Source organism: Pantherophis guttatus, chromosome 2 (assembly GCF_059756535.1).
Source record: "Pantherophis guttatus breed Tessera chromosome 2, ASM5975653v1, whole genome shotgun sequence".
NCBI classification, from domain to species: Eukaryota; Metazoa; Chordata; class Lepidosauria; order Squamata; family Colubridae; genus Pantherophis; species Pantherophis guttatus.
In genome coordinates, this window is record NC_142064.1 from 276,106,816 (window position 1) to 276,122,917 (window position 16,102).

Consider the following 16,102-nt stretch of genomic DNA (forward strand, 5'->3'; position numbering starts at 1 on the left):
AGAATAACCCTAAGAATATATACGGATTAAGACGGGAGAAATTGAGAGGTCAGAAATAAATAAATGTATCTGACATATAGAATAGAAAGATGTGAGATTATAGTGAAACTATAACATTGTTAAGAGGATCCACACACCCATTTCACAGACTGTTTCTGCTGCTCCCTCTGGGAGGAAGTTTTGAAATATTTCTAGCAGGACTTCCAGATTCTGTGAGAGTTTTGTTCCCTATGCCATCCGTCTGGTAAACTCACAAGATTTGTTTCTCTCACCATGTACATGCATACATCCAAACTAGACTGTGTTGTTTCTCTGTGTCATGTAATATACCGGTGGGTATATGCATAATTTTGTATTTATTTATTTATCATGTTCATGTAGCGTATATTGGAGTTGGTGACCCTTTGAGCTGAATGCAACGAAATTTCCTTTTTAATGTATGCCGACTAGTGTACATTCAAAGTGACAATAGAGTTATTCTAAGTCTAAGTCTAAATTGGACTTTAAAGAATATAATATAGCTAAACAGCTTGTAGAAAATAGTTAATATAGATTAGTTTCTGAACAGATTTATAATTTACAGTTCCTTTTTATTTGTAAACTTTCCTTTTGAAAAATAAAAATTTCCCCTAGCCAGCAAGGTAAATGTAAAGGTTCCCCTGGCACATGTGCGCTAGTCATTCCCGACTGTAGGGGGCAGTGCTCATCTCCATTTCAAAGCCAAAGAGCCAGCGCTGTCCGAAGAGATCTCCGTGGTCATGTGGCTGACATGACTAAACACCAAAGGAGCATGGAACTCTGTTACCTTCTCACCAAAGGTGGTCCCTACTTTTCTACTTGCATTTTTTACATGCTTTCGAACTGCTAGGTTGGCAGAAGCTGGGACAAGTAACGGGAAGTCACCCTGTTACACGGTACTAGGGATTCGAACCACTGAACTGCCAACCTTTCGATCGAGAAGCTCAGCATCATAGCCACTGAACCACTGCGTCCCTTAGTCATCAAAAGAAGATACAAAAACCTAACCAACTGTCCAAGTTTCCAGAGCTTTGTCTCTATTGAGTCCGGGTCAATCTGATTGTTGGTGGTTCAAGAAAACAACCCCACAATTGGTGGCAGCAGTGGGATTGTCTCAGACTCAATGTGGCCCAAAAGTGCTAGGAATGAAAAAAAGGGGAAAGAACTGGCCATTAGAAGGAGAGACTGGTTCATGTACTCTAGGTGTAACGCTGGAAGCACTGCCCAGCATATTGGCTTCAGAAACAAGACCACGAATCAGAGTTTATACTAGGCAAGTAAAGATGGAAGTGACTCTCTTACTGCTGGGGATAACAAGGCCACTGCTCCTTCTGTGAAAGCAGCTGTTCGGTCTTAACTAATATTAAGACAACAGGAAGGTTGGAACAACTAGAAAATTCATTAGATCCCGATTCTTGGGATAATATCATTACAGAAATGCGAATATAGCATTATGAAGAAAGGGTGTGGCTAAGATAAGTGGCTTTGCAGGGAGGCTGGGTGGAAGGATCAGTTGGGATAGAAAAAGCACAAGAGGATTGCTGGATCTAGAGCCTCTCTTTGAGGAAAATGGGCAGTTAATAAATACAAAATATTTATTTATGAAATGTATTGACCGCCCATCTTACCACAATAAATTTATTGCCATATCAATAAGTAAATACTAAAGAGAGCCCAGACTCAAGAGAGAAGGCCTCTTCCTTTTCGATGGCTATTGAACAGCTCGGTAGGTGTTGTGGCCTGCCAGCGGCCTGTGCGGATCGTGGCTGATCCCGACGAGGAGGAGGCTGGTGTGGTGTCGCGCCAGCAGCCTGCGCAGCCGGCGCTCGCGTCGGACAGCGAGGAGGCCGAAGAGGATGTGATGCCAGAGGCAGAGACTCAGCCAGGGCCTTCAGAACATCCAGAGGCTCCTTCCAGTGGAGAGCGCGAAGTGGAGGAGCCTCTCCTCAATGCTCGGGCACGCAGGGCTGCCAAAAGGCAGGAGTGGCTACTCAGGAGGAGGAGGTCTACTCAAGAGTAGGGCTTGAGGATAATTGGCCACTCCCTTAGCCTATTTTAGTCGCACGCAGCTAGTGCTTTCTTGCTAGAAACAACGTCTCATTACTACAGAGCATCTTGGAGAGCGAGCGACTTCTCATATCTGGTTTTCTGGGCTGGTTGCCAACCTTTGTCGGACTTTGTTCTTAATAATTTTGATAAGGACCCTTTGCACGGGAAGCCTGCATTTTTGAAAGGGGTTTGTTTGGAATTAAACAGTGTTTGCGAAGCTTGGTGTGTGTCACATTCTCTGGGAATCCGAAGCTGGGGCAGAACAGTAGGGAAGCCAGACTCCAAGATGTAAAAATGCCAAAGTTAACGGAGGAGGAAGATTTTTTTTACTGTGTTTGAGTAGGTTACTGCATCTTTTAACCACTCAAGCAAGGATGGGTGGCCTTGGATGGATGCCAGTTTTCTAGCAAGGGTGGCAATGGGTTACTATGTTTATTACTATTATGAGCTGTGGTGGCACAGTGGTTAAAATGCAGTACTGCAGGCTATTTCTGCTGACTGCCAGTTGAGTGCAGTTTGATTCTGACCGACTCAAGGTTGATTCAGCCTTCCATCCTTCCAAGATCAGTAAAATGAGGAGCCAGATTGTTGGGAGCCAGATGCTGACTCTGCAAATTGTTTAGAGAGAGCTGTAAAGCACTGTGAAGCGGTCTATAAGTCTAAGTGCTATTGCGTTAAAAATGTAATTGTAGACCAATGTGATATAATCTCACATATCAACAAAGGTTTCGACATGAGCAAGGTTGGCTGATTTGGATAGAAAATGGTTATGGCCAAAAGACAAGATTAAAATTAGGATGAAATAATAAATGTAATACTCGGGTAATTATTAAATACCATATTTCCCCGAAAATAAGACCCTTATATTTTTTTTGACCCCCGAAATAAGTGCTTGGCCTTCTTTTCCGAGATGTTTTATTATTTTGGGGCGCGTGGAGCAAAATGGGGCTCCTCTTGCCATCTTACCTGATTTCCAGCTCTGTCTCCCTAACCCTAACCAAAGGAAATAGTGGGGACCGGCTGTGCATGCATTTAAATATTTTCAGGGAAAGCTTATTTTGGGGGGGGGGTTTATTTTAGGGCATGTACTCAAAAGCCCAATTGGGCTTATTATCAGGGAATGTCTTATTTTAGGGGAAACAGGGTATACTACCCACAAATGTACAGTTTAGGGGCAGGAACCCCACCCAGAAATTGGTCAAAGGACTGTAGAGTTAGCAGCTACCTGGTTGCAAGAAAGGGACAGTGCAACCATCGTAAATACACTCCAGTTGCCAAGTGCCCAAATTTTGATCACATGACCGTGGGGATGTTGCAATGGTCATAAGTGCGAGGACTGATCATTAATCACTTTTTTTAATGCTATTGTGCCTGAACAATCTCTAAATGAATAGTCAAGCACTATCTCTTCCCTCACTCCAGCACATTTATAATTACACCGATTACCTCATGCGCAGTAACATCACTATCACATATTCAAACATTTCTCCCTTGACCTTTTATTTGAAGCAAAATTCCTCTTTCTGCACTCCAATGATCCAGACGGCTTTTCTCTGGTTGATTCTTTTGTTTCATACGTTTACTACCTGAATAAAGTTGTATGCGCGCACCATGAATTTGGCTTCTATCCCGTGTGGATTCTTTTGTGCATCATATATTGACCACTCTGACAGAAGCTCTTTCCACACTCCGGACACTGATATGGCTTCTCCCCCGTGTGGATTCTTCTGTGGGTCATAAGGCTGCTATTCTGACTGAAGCTTTTCCCACAGTCCGGGCATTCAAATGGTTTCTCCCCGGTGTGGGTCCTTTCATGACGCGTAAGGGCACTGTTGTGACTAAAGCTTTTTCCACACTCCAAACAACGATATGGCTTCTCCCCCGTGTGGATTCTTTTGTGGGTCATTAGGCTGCTGTTTTGACTGAAACTCTTTCCACAGTCCGGGCACTCGAAAGGTTTCTCGCCGGTGTGGGTCCTTTCGTGACGAGTAAGGGCACTGTTGTGACTAAAGCTCTTGCCACACTCCAGACAGTGATATGGCTTCTCCCCCGTGTGGATTCTTTTGTGGGTCATAAGGCTGCTGTTCTGATTGAAGCTCTTGCCGCAGTCCGTACACTTAAAGGGCTTCTCTCCCGTGTGGATCCTTTCGTGATTCGCAAGGTGTCCCGTCATGCTGAAGCCCTTTCCACACTCCGTACATTTAAACGGCTTCTCCCCTGTGTGGATTCTTTCGTGGATCCGAAGTTTGCCTCCGTGACAGAAGCCCTTCCCACAGTCCGTGCACTTGAAGGGCTTCTCCCCCGTGTGGGTCCTTTCGTGACGAGAAAGGGCACTGTTGTGACTGAAGCTCTTGCCGCAGTCCATGCACCTGAAGGGCTTCTCCCCCGTGTGGATTCTTTCGTGGTTGATCAGGTGACCTCTCACCGTGAAGCCCTTTCCACACTCGGCACACTTAAACGGCCTCTCCCCAGTGTGGATTCTTTCGTGGATCCTGAACTGAGCTCTCTGCCAGAAGCTCTTTCCACAGTCCACGCATACGTAAGGTTTCTGCCCGCTGTGGATACCTTCGTACTTCGTAAGGTCACTGCTCTCACCGACGCCTTCTCCACACTCTTCGTGGGGGGTGACGTGCACTTCCGTGCCTCCCGATGGATAGGAATCCTGCCTTCCATTTACGTCACAGTTTTTTTCACTACTGTTCATTTCCTCTTGATTTCCAAATGTCTCTTCATCCGCTTCGTTTTGCGTTGTTTGCAACTGTGCTGTGCTCTCCTCCTTAAAATTTTCTGTCTCCTGTTCACAGGTCGCTTTAGAAAGCAAAGAAAAAGAGAAAAGACAATATTTTGAGCAGAAATAGAATTAAGTTTACCACAAAAAATCAGCTGTACACACACGGAAGAAGGAACTATCCTGAAACCGTAAAATGTTATGTTTAGTTAGTTTAGTTTAGTTTAGTTTATTTGATTTGTATACCGCCCTACTCCCGAAGGACTCAGGGCGGTGAACAGCCAACAATAAAATACATAAATACAAAAAATTAAAAACCCGATAAAATCAAATTAAATTATTTGGCCCAGACAAATTAAAATACCCCAATAATTTAAAAACAGATTAAAATTTACATATTTAAAAAGGGAAGAGATCAGGCCAAGCCCGCTTGATGGAATAAAAAGGTCTTCACAGCACGGCGGAAGGAGCGCAGATCCGGGATCCTCCGTATCTCCGGGGGGAGCTCATTCCAGATGGTAGGTGCCCCCACAGAGAAGGCTCTCCCCCTAGGGGCCGCCAGTCAACACTGTTTGGCTGACGGCACCCGGAGGAGTCCCTCTCTATGAGAGCGTACTGGCCGGTGGGAGGCTAGTGGTGGTAGTAGGCAGTCCCGTAAATAACCAGGCCCTAAGCCATGGAGCGCTTTAAAGGTGGTAACCAAAACCTTGAAGCGCACCCGGAAAACCACCGGGATCCAGTGCAGCTCGCGCAGGAGAGGTGTTACATGGGAGCGCCATGTCGCTCCCATTACCACCCGCGCGGCCGCACTCTGCACCAGTTGGAGCCTCCGGGTGCTCCTCAAGGGGAGCCCCATGTAGAGAGCATTACAATAGTCCAGGTGGGAGGTGACGAGGGCATGAGTGACCGTGCGTAACGAGTCCCGATCTAGAAAGGGACGCAACTGGCGAATCAGGCGAACCTGATAAAAAATCCTCCCGGTCACGGCCGTCAAGTGCTCTTCTAAAGACAGCCGTGAATCCAGGAGGACGCCCAAGTTGCGAGCCCTCTCCGTGGGGGCCAATGATTCGCCCCCAATAGTCAGTGATGGCGTCAACTGGCTATATCGGGACGTCGGAAACCACAGCCACTCGGTCTTGGATGGGTTGAGCCTGAGCCTGTTCCTCCCCATCCAGATCCGTACGGCCTCCAGGCACCGGGACATCACTTCAAGGGCATCGTTGGGGTGATCCGGGGTGGAGATGTACAGCTGGGTGTCATCAGCGTACTGATGGTACTCCACCCCAAAACCACGGATGATCTCGCCCAGCGGCTTCACATAAATGTTGAACAGGTGTGTGATGGTGACGGTTAACATTTTTCTTCATAATGCACAGCTTAGGCAAGAGGAGGAGCTCTTGCCTCACAATCAGGAGGTTGTGCGTTCGATCGTAGGTAGAGACAGATATTTCCCTCTCTGGGCACAATATCTGCTGAACAAAACTCTGCATCGGCAACAGGAAGGGCACCCGGTCAGTAAACACTCAGCTCCATTCAGTTGCCCAGCCCCACTCGCACAAGCATTACCGCAAGTGTCACGGTGCTCGCAGCCCTCCTCAGGCAGGTGCTTGCGGCCCCACTCGCATTGGCACTCGCAGCCCCACTCATGTGAGCGTTGTCGCAAATGCGTGCATTGTTGCAGGCGCTCACAGCCCCACTTGCGCAAGCATTGTCACGGGTACTTGCAGCCCTATTCACGCAAGCAACAGGTGTTCGCACGCATGCGCCTGCCCTTTCCATAAAACCATCCCCCCTTTCCCCCCTCCGCTCACTCCAGGCCGCCAATCCAGAAAGTTGGGGAACTCTGTCCTAGTAGATTGAGGTGATAAATGTCACATAAAGAAGGAAAATAAACAGATAAACAGAATGTCTTCTTCTATCTGGAAGATGTCCTCCGACTACAACGGTATTCCACAAATGAACCCAACACAGAGCAAAGAAGGGCCCTTACCCAGAGCGGTCACGTTTTGAGAATTTTCCAGCATGACTTCCCTGTGCAAAGCTTTTTGGTTAGAATCCAGAATCTCCCATTCCTCCTCCACAAAATACACAGCCACCTCCTCAAAGGATACTGAGCCCTGAAAGAGGAAGAAAATGTGTTTTTAAGAGAAGTCCCAGGAAGGGTTTCTTGAAAGTTGTCTTCCTCGTTTGACACATCCTAAAAAAGCAAATTTGGCCATGGAGGAAATAAGCATTTTCTTAAAGATAAGGACAGAACCAACCTAGAACTAAGGAGAAATTTCCTGACAGAACAAGTAAACAGCGGAACTACTTGCCTCCAGAAGTTGTGGGTTTTCCCACACTGGAAGTTTTTAAGAAGAGATTGGACAAACATTTGTCTGAAATGGTATAGGGCAGAGATGGCTAATCTTTTTGCCATCGCGTGCCAGGAGCAGGAGAAGGGGTGTCGTGCGCACGTGTGCCCACACCCATAATTCTATGCACCCCACGCACACTTCCCCCCCTTCCCCCCCTCTCCTTGCATGCGATGGCCCAGTGGGCCCGGTAGGCCCATTTCTCTCTCTCCCCAGGCTCCAGAGCCTTTCTATGAGCTTGGGGAGGGCAAAAACGGTCTTCCCCACCTCCCCAGGAGACCCTCCGGAGGCCGGAAACTGGACTTCCTTTACTTTTGCTTGAAAACATTTCATTTCTTATCCAGGAAGTTTCTTCAGTCCAGCTGCCTTCATTTCAGTAAATAAACTATTCCTCAAGTAAATAAATTTTGATTTACATTACCTTCCCTTGCTAAAGAGCAACTGCCCTAATTTCCATGGCAGGGACTTGGGACTTCCCACCTCACCCCAAATCTTTCCTGCTGTGAGGAATCTTCCCCTACCTGAGATGGTGACCCAAATTCTGTTTCGGCTTCATCACAAACAGGAGATGTTTCAGGGATTACCACCAACGCCTTTCCATTCCCTACGAGCAAGAAAAAGGTGTTGGAAGTGGAATATTTAAAAGCCACATGAATGTCTTCTGCGAACTTTATCATCCTATCAAACATCACTTTTGCGTCTGCTGACCAAATATTTGATCGTAAGAAAAGTTTCGTGAATGAAAGGAGCCGTGGCTCCGTTGCTTCTACTGGATAAGATACCTTCACTTACATAGGGAGGTGACCGGAGTTGGATCCTCTTTAGAGACCTTCCCAAAGAGATGCTCCTGAGAAGAAGTGGACCCATCTTCCTTTTCTTTGGGTTGTGTCTCCGTCAACGCTTCTGGCACCTGAAACACCAGCCAGAAAGGGATAAAAATGGAGGAGATAGGGTGAGGACACACACAAGATGGATGGAATTCTTTTCATCCGATCCTAACCTTGAAACCTCCTCTGTCTATCCTTGGAGTGGAATTGGGCTCATTCCTGTAGAATAATCATGGAATCCTAGCATTGGGAGCAGGGGTGTAATCCAGCAGGGTCTGACATGTTCGGGAGAACTGGTAGCGGAAATTTTGAATAGTTCGGAGAACCGGCAAATACCACCTCTGGCTGGCCCCCGAGTGGAGTAGGAATGGAGATTTTGCAATATCCTTCCCTCAGGAGTGGGGAGGGAATGGAGATTTTGCAGTATCCTTCCCTTGCCACACTGACCAAGCCACGCCCACAGAACCGGTAGTAAAATAAAAATTGAATTTCACCACTGATTGGAAGGCATCTTGGAGGTCTTTTAGTCCAATCCTCAAACACCCCAGATCAATATGAAGAACGGTGGAGGGAACTGGGTATGTCTAATCTAGAGAAAAGGACTAGGGGGGAAGGCGGTGATATGATAGCAGTATTCCAGTATTTCAGAAGCTGCCACAAAGAAGAGGGAGGTCAACTTATTTTCCAAAGCACCAGAAGACAAGACATGAAACAACAGATGGAAACTAATCAAGGAGAGAAGCAATCTGGGATTAAGGAGAAACATCCTAGCAGTGAGAACAATAAACCAGTGGAACAGCTTGCCACCAGAAGTTGTGGGTGCTTCATCACTGGAGGTTTTTGAGCTGGACGGCCACCTGTCTGAAATGGTGTGCTTGAGCAGGGGACTGGACTAGAAGACCTTCAAAGTCCCTTCCAGCTCTGTTCTGATTGATTCTGATTGATTGATTGAAATGGCTGCCCAGACTTGACTTGAAAACCTCCGGGATAGAAGCTCCAGAGGATAGGCTGCTCCATTGCTTAAAAGCTCTCAAAGTGAGGAAATTCCTCCTTTATTTTGATTTTGTATCTCCCATTGTAAAGATGGATATGAAGTATTCCTTGTCCCACAGAGAATCAATATGACAATTCTTAAATTTTGGAAGACTGCTGCCATGGTTCCCCAGCTCCTTCCTGTCAGGTTTCGAAGTCGTCTTGAATAAATTGCATTTCAAACCAAGTCTTCGAAAAAAAACCCTCTAATTTATTAAGCACGCACATTCTAACTCGGACTCATTGCAGCCAAGTCTGGCTTCCTCAGGCAAACCCTCCTTTTCTTTTCCCCACTCCTCTATACTCATTGGCCATTTTCCCCGTCACTCTGCCCCTAATCTACTGCTCCCCTCAAAGGAATTTCCCCCCTCCCATCCCATCTCCTAGGTGATATTCTCTCCAGTGAAAATAAGTAGGTGAAGGGTCAAATGACTCTTTCCAAATGCCTCCGCTTCTCTTCTTATGTCAGCATTGGAGTAAGTGCAGCGTGAAATGCTGACACTTCCCTTCTTTAGGTGAAACGTGCCCAGTTTGTTTTAGCTACTCTTTCTAGGATTTAAACTCTAGTCCCTCAACCTTTGTGGCTCTTCTCTGCCCGTTTCCAATTTCTCGGCATTCTTCTTGCGTGGTGTCAATCAAAGCTGGACCCAATGCAAGTATTCCAGCTGTGATCCGACTGCTACAGTGTAAAGCAGAACAATCATTTCTGGTGTTCTCAGCACGTACCTTCTGTTGTGACCTAGGCTTACTGAGTCATTACAAGACACAATTAGTCTTAAACTAACCTATTTTATTGTAACAGCTGAGCATTTTGTTGATTCCCAGCTGAGTCCCAATTAGTTGCAAAACAAGTCCTTTGGAAGAAGTCCTTCGGGATAATCACCAACCTTTATCTTCTTTGACACCCTGCCAAAGGCCTTACTTGGCAAAACCCCACGGAGTTCAGAAACAAACAAGAGATGCCGACTGGAAACAGAGTTAGCAACGTTGCTTTCCTGCAAAAGGCCCCAAGTGCCTTTGTTTCTCTCAATCATCTCCTTGCTTTACTCCTAAGTTGTCCCTTTTGCTTTAGCTGCTCTTGCCTTCTGGCAGCTCTGCGTATACATGCACTAGGAACAGGGTCCTCCTGTGGCGGAGGGTTGCAGGAGGCCATCACAGTTGAAAACAGAGCTTGGGAGGGCTCCACACAGCCCTCCCAAGCTCCGTTTTTACTGGCAGAGACACCACGGGCTGGTCCTTTATTGTTTCCAGGGCGGCCCTGCGGACCAGATCTAAGCACCCCGCAGGCCAAATGTGGCCCGCGGGCCTTACGTTTCACACCCCTGCTCCATGCCAAGGTGAAATCTCTCACCTGCTTCTCTACTAGCCCCTCATCCGTTGCTTGACTCAGGAGGAAACCTTCGGCCAGGGCCACCGCCTGGGAACAAGTCTTTGCTCCGCATTCCCTCACCCAGCTCTCCATTTCTGGGGGCAGGACAGCCAGAAACTCCTCCAACACCACCATGTCCACCATCTGAGCTTTGGTGCTGCTTTCTGGCTTCAGCCATTGATGACAAAGCTGATGGAGTTGGCTGCAAACCTCCCTGGGCCCCTTGGCCTTTTGATAGCAGAAATTCCTGAAGAACAAACGATGAACATCAGAACTGATGACTTCTTCATGCAGAATCTTCTGCCTGGTGCTTTTCCATGACACACTACTGGTCCTGTCCTCAAAGGCAGAGAGGCCCTTTGCGGCACCCAATCCTGCTGGCCTTTCGACGTCCATTTTATCTTTATAACTCCAATGTAGTTTCCACCAGGGCCCAAAAAAATACAAAATCTCTCTTCTCTACAAAGTTGCTTTCGTTCTTAGAGACTGAACTGCACAATGAGGCTGCAGATGGATCCCACAAGGACAGCGAGTCATTTATCTCCAAGAGCAAAGATCTGATACGTGAAGGAAGATGGTCTAAGAAAAAAGAGAAAAATAATCAGAACCACAGAGGATGACGGTCCCGTCCAGACAGTTTTGGTCCACTTGATTATATAATAAATATCTTTGCAGAGCCAAAGTCTATGGGCCTGCAGCTTTTTTCTCTCCTGGTGTGGGAGACAAAAACATATTAGGAACGGTTGCAGGAATTTGGGTTTGGCTAGTCGAAAAGAAGGACCAGGGTTGACATGATAGAAGTATTCCAATATTTCAGTAGCTGTCACAGAGAGGAGGGGGTCAAGCTATTTTCCAAGGCACCCAAAGGCCAGACAAGGAATAATAGATGGAAACTGAACAAGGAAAGATTCAACCTAGAAATAAGAAGATATTTTCTGTCAGTGAGAACAATCAACCCATGGAACAGCTTTGCCTTCGGAGGTTGAGGGGGCTTAATCGCTGGAAGCTTTCAAGAAGAGACTGGACAGCCACTTGTCAGAAATGGTATAAGGTCTCCTGCTTGAACAGGGGATTGGACTAGATGACCTACAAGGTCCCTTCCAACTCTGTTATTCAAAGCCTAATAGTGTTTGACAGTTTCACCATTATCATTTATATCTCGAAGGAGATATAACTCTCATGGACTATGAATGCTAACATGCTTGTGAAGAAGGCACAGAAGAGGCTGTACTTCCTGAGAATGCTCAGGAAGATAAATCTATCTCAGCATCTACTTCTGTCCTACTATCGCAGCACCATTGAGAGTGTCCTGACATACCGCATTCTTGCATGGTATGGGAGCAGCTCTGTAGCGGACAAAAACGCTCTACAGAGAATCATTAAAACTGCCCAGAATATCATCGGGCTCCAGCTACCAGCCCTGGACGACATCTTCAAATCTCGCTGTTTGAGAAAGTTGCATAACATTCTCAAGAGACTCTTCCCATGCTGCTTACAATCTTTTTGGACTGTTGCCTTCTGGCAGAAGATACAGAACAATTAAAATTCGGACCACACGTCTTCTGAATAGTTTTTATCCCAGAGCTATAATTGCATTCAACAATGAACTAAAGGGCCACCATCAGTGAGCTGTCGGACAGCATTACTTGATCTGTTGTGTGGATGTTTGGGTGGTTTAGGGCAGGGGTGGGTTCTAAATTTTTTTTACTACCGGTTCTGTGGGCGTGGCTTATTTTGTGGGTGTGGCTTGATGGTCATGTGACAATTCTTTAGGATTTAGCAGAGGTACTGGTCTACCAGGCTTTTAACTGCTTACTGAGCTGTACCGGTCTACCCATTTATTTTTGCAGGCACCGGGTCTACTCATTTGTTTTTGGAGGCACTGGTCTACCCATTTATTTTTGGAGGCACCAGTCCACTCATTTGTTTTTGGAAGCACTGGTCTACCCATTTATTTTTGGAGGCACCAGTCTACTCATTTTTTTTGGAGGCACCGGTCTACCACCACACTGCCTTTTAACACTGATCAGCTGTAGGGCGGCCCTTTGAAGCCCCATGGCAAGAGTTTAAACAGTTTTTTTTCCTTCTAGCCGATTAGCTGGGATTCAGGAGACAGCAATAGATGGGGGAGGGGCAAATAAAAGATAAGAATAATGCAAGGGGGGGCAGGGGGGCAGAACCGGTTCGTTGACGTCATATCGTCACCGCTACCGGCTCGGTGGAACCGGGTGGAACCAGGAGGAACCCACCACTGGTTTAGGGGTGGGGAATTGTGGTGGGTGGGAGTGTGTTTGGGGATTGTTATGTCTGTTGGACCTGGTCTTTAGGTGTTAAGTGAATTTCATTGTATGGGTATTCTGTGTATACACGTACAATGTCAATAAAGTTGTTGTTGTTGTTATTATCATCATCATCATCATAACATTTTTTGTAAAATTGAATTACTTATTCTGCACTATGGGACAATCCCGGACAACCCCTTTCTTTCTTCTGTAGGGGGTCTCATCAAATACTTCAACAGGGATATTAAATCCCTTTTGGTTACCTTTTCTTTTTTTTTTTTTTTACAAGGCTAAAGATTCTTACCTGCTTCAATCTGTTTTCATGGCACTTAACTTGAACCTGAAGGCCAAACAAGGAATCATGGATGGAAACTGAACAAGGAGAGATTCAACCTGGAAATAAGGAGACATTTTCTGACACAACAATCAACCAATGGAACAGAAGTTCAGAAGTCATGGGAGCGTCATCACTGGAAGCTTTCAAGAAGAGAGCGGACTGCCACTTGTCAGAGATGGCGTAGGGTCTCCTGCTTGGGCAGGGTGATGGTGTTGGACTAGATCAGGGGTCCCCAAACTTTCGGACTTCAGGAACCACTAAATTCATAATTTTAAATCCCGCAGACCACTAATATGATCTGCCTAATGACCAGCTGGGTGGGCGAGGCTAGGTAGTCATGTGACTGGGTAGGCATGGTCAACTTGATGTCACTCATGTCGAAGAGTGCCTCAACGGCCTCTATTCGCCCCTCCCCTCCCAGCCACTCCTCCCCTACCCGCCCGGGCTCCTTAGGGCCCCAACAGGAAGTAGTTGTTGGAGCTAAGCAGCCACCACGAGAAAGAGTTGACAAAACAGCTCAGTTCAAATTGGATCTGGCCGAGAAGGAGGCTCAGCAGAAACACCTCTCTGAGGACTATGAGCATAGGCTTTCCAAGCAGAGGGAAGACCTGTGGGAGTGCAAGGCCAGGTACCGGTGCTTGGAGGCTCAGCGGGCTGAGATGGTTAGCCAGTTCCAGGCCATGATGCAGTCCCACTGGAACAAGGCCCTCCGGCTCTTCACCCACCAGCAGCACTTCCCTCCAGCCTTCGCCGAAAGCCCTGCACCAGGAGGCTGAAGCAGACCCCACATCGGAATTTCTGTCCCTCTCCAACCCACACAAAAAGACCCTGAAGGGGGAGACTCTCTGCAGCAACACAAATGTTCATTGTACGTATTTGTCCTAGGGGCCGTCGTTTGAGGACTCCTGATTTAGTGCAATATAAAAAAATTCAAATAATTTTTCTGAGGACCACCAAAATTTTCTCAAGGACCACCAGTAGTCCACGGACCACCAGTTGGTGGACTAGATGACCTAAAAGGTCCCTTCCAACTCTGTTAATCTGTATCTGCATCTTTGATGAGCCCTACTGGGTTCCAATCTAATTCCAGTCTGAATCTCTTAAATGGAGGGGAATACTTGATGTTGGCTCAGAGGGTTGGACTAGACATGGTCACTCAGGCACTCGTTACCTCCCGCCTGGACTACTGTAATGCTCTCTACATGGGGCTCCCCTTGAGGAGCACCCGGAGGCTCCCATGTGACACCCCTCCTGCGTGAGTTGCAATGGCTCCCAGTGGTCTTCTGGGTGCGCTTCAAGGTGTTAGTTACCACCTTTAAAGCGCTCCATGGCTTAGGGCCTGGGTACTTAGGGGACCCCCTTCTGCCTACGATAGCCTCCCACCGGCCAGTACACTCCCACAGAGAGGGACTCTTCAGGGTGCCGTCGGCCAGACAATGTCGGCTGGCGACCCCCAGAGGGAGGGCCTTCTCTGTGGCAGCACCTGTCCTCTGGAACCATCTGTCCCTGGAGATATGTAGGATCCCAGATCTCCGTTCTTTTCGCCATGCCCTTAAAACTTTTTTATTTCATCAAGCCAGGCTGGCTTAACCCCCCTCTCCTCCCTTAGATATTTTTAATTGTTTGTTTGTTTTTTTTAATTGAAAAAGTTTTATTGGTGAAACAAACACATTTTCCCCACAACCCTCCCACCCAACCCCCCCTCCCCCTCCCCGACTTCCCAGAGCAGAACACAAGGTATTTCTATTAACTTTTAACAATAAACTAACTTGCTTAACCAACCATTAAACTAACACCCCCTAAAAAAAAAATCTTAACCCCCCATAGATAAAATCCTACTTCTTAAACATAATCCTTCTAATATCACTTATATAGCGCTTATACAGTTTAAAAAAAAAATCATTCATAAACTATTTGATATTTTTTAGTCTGATACTTATTTTTAATGTAATCAATCCATCTTCTCCACTCCTGTATATACCTTTCTTGTGTGTGATCCTTCAAATATGCTGAAATTTTAGCCATTTCAGCTAAATTAGTTACTTTCAATATCCAGTCATCAATAGTAGGCAAAAAGTCCTTCTTCCAATGTTGTGCTATCAACAATCTTGCTGCTGTTAGATATTTTTAATTGTTAATTTGATTTTAGTTGGGGTGTTTTAAATTTATTGAGCCAACATTTTTTTTGAAAAAATTAAATTTTTGTATGTGATGGTTTTTATTCTTGGCTGTTCACCGCCCCGAGTCCAGTGGGAGAAGGGCGGTATAAAAATCTAATAAAATAAAATAAATAAAATAAATAAAATAGATGAGGCACTTTCCAACTCTGTTATTCTGCGTTCTAACCCCCACCAGACCTTTGAGGTGGGAGGCTAAGCCTGGGACCCTCCAGGGATTTTATTTCATCAGCACCATCCGAGATCAGGAAACGGGTTACGTGGGGAGCAGGGAAGTCAGAGGGGGCAGCTAGCAAAGGTTAGGATCGTGGAAGGCGCCGAGCTTCTGCAGGGGAGGCATCCTCCAGGCGGCCCCTACCCCTTTCCCACGCACCCGATTCCTTTTTCCCCACCATTCCTCGAGCCTCCTTCCCAGTTTTCCCAGAAAGGCGCTTTTAATGCATTGGAGGGTTTGGCTTTCCACGATGCTTTCGTGCGTGAAAAGGAGCGGCTGCATGCAACTCACACTCTCCCGGCTCCGATCCTGGGAGAAACTCCCACGCCTGCATTCCATTCCAAGAAGCTCGGAGGAAAGGCGAACGAGCCCTCCTTCCTAGAGAGGCGAGACGCTCTAGGCGATTTTTTTTAAAAAAATACCTCTTACTTAAAAGAAAGATTCCCGGTGGCAACGAAGGGCCGAGCTTCCCCCTCCCCCGCCGGCGCATGCGCTCCTCATTTCAGAAGCTAGAGGCTGCCAGGACCAAACAGGGCTGGGTCGCCCTATGTTAGGTGGCATCTTGTAGGCTTTTTATTTTTTTTATTTATACCTGTTGCTTTGAAGCCAGGGATGCAGAGAGTTGTGGTTCTCATCGTTGTTTCCATCTTTTCCCTTTACTGGAAGAAAGCAAAGTCTTCCAACAGGGAAGAGACTGGGAATTATAAATGTCCTT

General features: G+C 46.6%; 1 protein-coding gene across 3 annotated transcripts; it reads right to left on the reverse strand.

Annotated features, from left to right (window-relative positions):
• Nucleotides 1-3,130: 3,130 nt before the first annotated feature.
• Nucleotides 3,131-15,842, reverse strand: LOC117668267 (uncharacterized). 3 transcript variants are annotated; one of them, XM_034422039.3, is made up of 7 exons: nucleotides 15,679-15,842; nucleotides 12,964-13,052; nucleotides 10,360-10,956; nucleotides 7,942-8,059; nucleotides 7,671-7,753; nucleotides 6,786-6,912; nucleotides 3,131-4,875 (listed from the first exon to the last, which is right to left on the reverse strand). In XM_034422039.3, exons 3-7 carry the CDS (start codon nucleotides 10,771-10,773, stop codon nucleotides 3,692-3,694), a joined length of 1,926 nt encoding a protein of 641 aa, XP_034277930.2. In that variant the 5' UTR covers nucleotides 10,774-10,956; nucleotides 12,964-13,052; nucleotides 15,679-15,842; the 3' UTR covers nucleotides 3,131-3,691. The 3 variants fall into 3 exon arrangements, with proteins under 3 accessions (XP_034277930.2, XP_034277933.2, XP_034277932.2); XM_034422042.3 differs by having other exon boundaries at nucleotides 10,459-10,956; nucleotides 15,679-15,807; XM_034422041.3 differs by lacking the exon at nucleotides 15,679-15,842 and adding an exon at nucleotides 14,978-15,098.
• Nucleotides 15,843-16,102: the final 260 nt, after the last annotated feature.

Excerpts from the sequence above, each read along its gene's own strand:
- LOC117668267 (XM_034422039.3), bottom strand. The coding sequence starts at position 10,773 with ATGGACGTCGAAAGGCCAGCAGGATTGGGTGCCGCAAAGGGCCTCTCT. Across the intron at positions 7,754-7,941 it reads AACTCCGGTCACCTCCCTAT|GGAATGGAAAGGCGTTGGTG; the intron begins GTAAGTGAAGGT and ends TCTTGCTCGTAG. Across the intron at positions 4,876-6,785 it reads TCAAAACGTGACCGCTCTGG|CGACCTGTGAACAGGAGACA; the intron begins GTAAGGGCCCTT and ends TGCTTTCTAAAG.